General features: G+C 55.0%; 1 protein-coding gene across 1 annotated transcript; it reads left to right on the forward strand.

The window, feature by feature from the left end:
- Positions 1-2982: 2982 nt before the first annotated feature.
- CSF2 (colony stimulating factor 2) lies at positions 2983-5363 on the forward strand. The gene is made up of 4 exons (XM_527005.4): positions 2983-3176; positions 3275-3316; positions 4004-4129; positions 4938-5363. Exons 1-4 carry the CDS (start codon positions 3018-3020, stop codon positions 5043-5045), a joined length of 435 nt encoding a protein of 144 aa, XP_527005.2. The 5' UTR covers positions 2983-3017; the 3' UTR covers positions 5046-5363.
- The last annotated feature ends 637 nt before the right edge of the window (positions 5364-6000 follow it).

Below are 6000 nucleotides of genomic sequence, written 5' to 3' on the forward strand. Positions count from 1 at the left end.
CACCCATCGTGGTCCCCGCCTCTGCCCTGCCACAGCCCCATCGGAGCCCCTGAGTCAGCATGGCTGGCTATCGGTTGACACTGTTTAAAATACAGTGCAATCTAGGAATGCCTGCCTGTGTCATGGCCTCAGCCCTGATGTCATCTTTCCATGAGAAAGATGTGTGGCTGCCCACAAACCTCATCACCAAACCCATGGATTTCTGTCCTGTTTGTGCTGACTTGGGCACCTGCAGGCCACCACTGCCGAAATGGATTTCTTATTATGACTCTTGCTTTCCTCCTTTCCTTCCCTCCTAGGCCCTTGGCCACTGGCCTGTTACTTGCCCATCTGTTATGTCCCAGCCCTTAAACACAGCTTTGCTGGCCCTCAGCTCTTCTCCCTGAATAACTTCCGCTGCCAGATCTGTCTCCTGTACATGCAGACTCTGAAACTCCAAAACTTCCCGTGGGCCTCGCACTCTGAAGATCTGCTCCTTTGTCCCCTGGGTCCTCACCTTAGCCATGTGGACAGTGATTCTAACTCCTCTTACTCACATTCAAAGCACACTTTGGTGGGGGGGGAGGGGGGTGAGTAGACTAATCTTGCTCCTCCATGGATGGGGTTAAAAAGTCCTTGGAGGCAGGACCCTGACCGTTTTTGTCATCCTTATGTCCCTTTTCCCTGCTGGGAACCTAGTAGATGCTCAAAAAATAATGAATGACTGAGTGACTTCACTATAGCACCAAGTCCTGTTGAGATTCTACCTCCTCAATCTCTCTGGAGTCTGCCTGCTGTTCCTTATACCCATTCCTAAAACCCCAGGGCTCCCTGTGCCCAGAACATTCTCCCCTGTCCTCTCCTGCCCCTCTCCTTCCAACCCAACGTACCCACCTGACTTCTAGCCTTTCAGCCTGGGCTTGCAGGCAGGATCTCTAGTGAAGCTCTCTGGTCCCCTTGGATCCCCAAGCTAGAGAAGGTGGCCCTCTGGGATCCCTCAGCTCTGGGCTTCCCCCTGCCAAGTCAAGGTCACACCATGGGAGGGTCCATTGCAGTCTGTTTCCTACCAGACTGGGAGCCTCAAGGGCCAAATGTGAGGGCCAGTGGGAGGGTCCCGTTCACCTTCTCCCCAGAACAGGTCCTGGTGTGGATTGGAAAGACTTGTTGACTGACTGTCTGAGCTATGACAACTCATTTCTAGGAGGAAAGTGACCTTCTCTCCCAGATGGGTCATACAGGCTCTCTGCCTCCCTGGCCATCAGCTGAACCACTATCTATGGCTCCCTTCCCTGCCCTCCAGCCTCCAGGGTGCTATCCAACACATGTGATATCTATATGTAGTATCCATGTCCTCATCTCTCCCCCGAGAGCTCCCTGGAAACAGCTGAGCCAAGGCCTTGCAAAAAAGGTGGAGAAAGGGCCAGGGCCTGGACATTTCATGTTCCCACCCCAGCCTGGCCACTAGGAGTGTTCTACGCAGGCTCAGATGGATGGGGCTGGCCTCACAGTGGGGTCTGGAGGACTAAGGTTTGGTTTCTCTATGCAAGGTCAGAAAAACTCCCACAGTACAGGGAAACTGGCCAGGGCTGCAGACTCAGACCACAGTGCTAAAGCCGTGAACTCCACCTGCTCTCTGAAGGCTCGCCAACCTGAGTCCAGCAGAATGTTCTCGCTTGTGTCCAACCCCACTGGTTTAGGCTGAATCAGCCTCTAGGGCCCAGAGGCACTGCACCTGGAGTAGGGAGATTCTCCAGTATCAGAGTCACCTTCAGAGGCCTGGAGCCTTTCATAAAGCAGGTAAGAGGACTCAATAGATGCATCTGCATGGAAAACATCCTCCCCTCTACCAGGCACCTATATGTACAACCAATCACAGCAGCACACATACACCCAGAAATGGGCACGTGTGGGCCCACACCCCTTTAGCTATGAAACCCAGGCACGGGGCAGCTTGAGCCAGATACCTTGTGCAAACACAAACTCGTGCTGTCTTCTCTGAACTCCATTGTGAAAATCAAACACTTGTCAGCCCCTCAAGAGCCTTTAGATTTCCTACTTCCACACTTCCACAGAAAGGCCTCTGGAGTTGGGGGATGCTGGGGTTATGTAGGAAATTAAGCCTGGAGGGCCTTGCTGGGGAAGCCATTGTCCCTGTACCTGAGATGGATGCAGCCACAGCCCTGGAGCCAGCCTGAAGCTCCTGGTGTCTTCTGGGGGCTACATATAGGAGTGTAGTCCGAACCTCAGAGGGGCAAACCTGCTCTGCAGAGGGAATCAAGGTTCACATAACCAGAGAGGGGAGTCACTCAGGAAGGTGGCTCCAGAGCCAAGAGTCAGACTCTGGGTCCCGACTTGACCCAGCCCCACCCCCTCTGAAGCTTGCTGAGAGTGGCTGCAGTCTCGCTGCTGGATGTGCACATGGTGGTCATTCCCTCTGCTCACAGGGGCAGGGGTCCCCCCTTACTGGACTGAGGTTGCCCCCTGCTCCAGGTCCTGGGTGGGAGCCCATGTGAACCGTCAGTGGGGCAGGTCTGTGAGAGCTCCCCTCACACTCAAGTCTCTCACAGTGGCCAGAGAAGAGGAAGGCTGGAGTCAGAATGAGGCACCAGGGCGGGCATAGCCTGCCCAAAGGCCCCTGGGATTACAGGCAGGATGGGGAGCCCTATCTAAGTGTCTCCCACGCCCCGCCCCAGCCATTCCAGGCCAGGAAGTCCAAACTGTGCCCCTCAGAGGGAGGGGGCAGCCTCAGGCCCATTCAGACTGCCCAGGGAGGGCTGGAGAGCCCTCAGGAAGGCGGGTGGGTGGGCTGTCGGTTCTTGGAAAGGTTCATTAATGAAAACCCCCAAGCCTGACCACCTAGGGAAAAGGCTCACCGTTCCCATGTGTGGCTGATAAGGGCCAGGAGATTCCACAGTTCAGGTAGTTCCCCCGCCTCCCTGGCGTTTTGTGGTCACCATTAATCATTTCCTCTGTGTATTTAAGAGCTCTTTTGCCAGTGAGCCCAGTACACAGAGAGAAAGGCTAAAGTTCTCTGGAGGATGTGGCTGCAGAGCCTGCTGCTCTTGGGCACTGTGGCCTGCAGCATCTCTGCACCCGCCCGCTCGCCCAGCCCCAGCACGCAGCCCTGGGAGCATGTGAATGCCATCCAGGAGGCCCGGCGTCTCCTGAACCTGAGTAGAGACACTGCTGCTGAGATGGTAAGTGAGAGAATGTGGGCCTGTGCCTAGGCCACCCAGCTGGCCCCTGACTGGCCACGCCTGTCAGCTTGATAACATGACATTTTCCTTTTCTACAGAATGAAACAGTAGAAGTTGTCTCAGAAATGTTTGACCTCCAGGTAAGATGCTTCTCTCTGACATAGCTTTCCAGAAGCCCCTGCCCTGGGGTGGAGGTGGGGACTCCATCTTAGATGGCACCACACAGGGTTGTACACTTTCTCTCCAGTCAGCTGGCTGCAGGAGGAGGGGGTAGCAACTGGGTGCTCAAGAGGCTGCTGGCCGTGCCCCTATGGCAGTCACATGAGCTCCTTTATCAGCTGAGCGGCCATGGGCAGACCTAGCATTCAATGGCCAGGAGTCACCAGGGGACAGGTGGTAAAGTGGGGGTCACTTCATGAGACAGGAGCTGTGGGTTTGGGGCGCTCACTGTGCCCTGAGACCAAGTCCTGTTGAGACAGTGCTGACTACAGAGAGGCACAGAGGGGTTTCAGGAACAACCCTTGCCCACCCAGCAGGTCCAGGTGAGGCCCCACCCCCCTCTCCCTGAATGATGGGGTGAGAGTCACCTCCTTCCCTAAGGCTGGGCTCCTCTCCAGGTGCCGCTGAGGGTGGCCTGGGCTGGGCAGTGAGAAGGGCAGGTTCGTGCCTGCCATGGACAGGGCAGGGTCTATGACTGGACCCAGCCTGTGCCCCTCCCAAGCCCTACTCCTGGGGGCTGGGGACAGCAGCAAAAAGGAGTGGTGGAGAGTTCTTGTACCACTGTGGGCACTTGGCCACTGCTCACCGACGAACGACATTTTCCACAGGAGCCGACCTGCCTACAGACCCGCCTGGAGCTGTACAAGCAGGGCCTGCGGGGCAGCCTCACCAAGCTCAAGGGCCCCTTGACCATGATGGCCAGCCACTACAAGCAGCACTGCCCTCCAACCCCGGTGAGTGCCTACGGCAGGGCCTCCAGCAGGAATGTCTTAATCTAGGGGGTGGGGTCGACATGGGGAGAGATCTATGGCTGTGGCTGTTCAGGACCCCAGGGGGTTTCTGTGCCAACAGTTATGTAATGATTAGCCCTCCAGAGAGGAGGCAGACAGCCCATTTCATCCCAAGGAGTCAGAGCCACAGAGCGCTGAAGCCCACAGTGCTCCCTAGCAGGAGCTGCTCCTATCCTGGTCATTATTGTCATTATGGTTAATGAGGTCAGAGGTGAGGCAAACCCAAGGAAACTTGGGGCCTGCCCAAGGCCCAGAGGAAGTGCCCAGGCCCAAGTGCCACCTTCTGGCAGGACTTTCCTCTGGCCCCACATGGGGTGCTTGAATTGCAGAGGATCAAGGAAGGGAGGCTACTTGGAATGGACAAGGACCTCAGGCACTCCTTCCTGCGGGAAGGGAGCAAAGTTTGTGGCCTTGACTCCACTCCTTCTGGGTGCCCAGAGACGACCTCAGCCCAGCTGCCCTGCTCTGCCCTGGGACCAAAAAGGCAGGCGTTTGACTGCCCAGAAGGCCAACCTCAGGCTGGCACTTAAGTCAGGCCCTTGACTCTGGCTGCCACTGGCAGAGCTATGCACTCCTTGGGGAACACGTGGGTGGCAGCAGCGTCACCTGACCCAGGTCAGTGGGTGTGTCCTGGAGTGGGCCTCCTGGCCTCTGAGTTCTAAGAGGCAGTAGAGAAACATGCTGGTGCTTCCTTCCCCCACGTTACCCACTTGCCTGGACTCAAGTGTTTTTTATTTTTCTTTTTTTAAAGGAAACTTCCTGTGCAACCCAGATTATCACCTTTGAAAGTTTCAAAGAGAACCTGAAGGACTTTCTGCTTGTCATCCCCTTGGACTGCTGGGAGCCAGTCCAGGAGTGAGACCGGCCAGATGAGGCTGGCCAAGCCGGGGAGCTGCTCTCTCATGAAACAAGAGCTAGAAACTCAGGATGGTCATCTTGGAGGGACCAAGGGGTGGGCCACAGCCATGGTGGGAGTGGCCTGGACCTGCCCTGGGCCACACTGACCCTGATACAGGCATGGCAGAAGAATGGGAATATTTTATACTGACAGAAATCAGTAATATTTATATATTTATATTTTTAAAATATTTATTTATTTATTTATTTAAGTTCATATTCCATATTTATTCAAGATGTTTTACCGTAATAATTATTATTAAAAATATGCTTCTACTTGTCCAGTGTTCTAGTTTGTTTTTAACCATGAGCAAATGCCAGTGGTGCCTGCCTTTCCATGAGGCAGGGAAGGGAGGAAACGGGGAGGTGGAGAGGGGGTGGGGGCCTCCCAGGCGTTGGGCACTATCCAAGGGCCAACACTGTCAGAGCAGAGGGGAGGTGAGAGCCGGGCATAGGTGCGGAATTCTGCACACCTGGACGGGCTTCCCGGGATGCTCCAGGGCTCCCACCCCAGAGAATGGCTCTCAAGTTCACCTGGAAGTCCAAGTGACCAGCCCAGGGAACTCTTATCCCAGAGAAGGGCATCACCCTTCCTGGGGAGGCCTGGGGGTTGGCTGGTCACTGGCTGAACAGGCCCACTCTGGCATCAGGCAAAACACCTGCCCTATAGAGGCCTTGGCCCCTGTGCCCCACGCCCTGCCCCTCACACTCTGAGATTCAACCAGTCCGAAAGTAAACAGCAAAATAGACTAACTGTTCAGGGGAAAAGAAACCAAACCACAGGGGTCACAGTGCAACGTATTTACCAAAGTTGCCCCAAAATGGGTGATCTTAATCTCTGAGAGTCAGAATGTAAGGTCATAATTTGTTGGTACATGGCTGTAGTGCCGAATGTTTCTGAATTGGTTTTTATTTTT

The sequence above is a fragment of the Pan troglodytes genome, chromosome 4 (assembly GCF_028858775.2).
Source record: "Pan troglodytes isolate AG18354 chromosome 4, NHGRI_mPanTro3-v2.0_pri, whole genome shotgun sequence".
NCBI lineage: Eukaryota > Metazoa > Chordata > Mammalia > Primates > Hominidae > Pan > Pan troglodytes.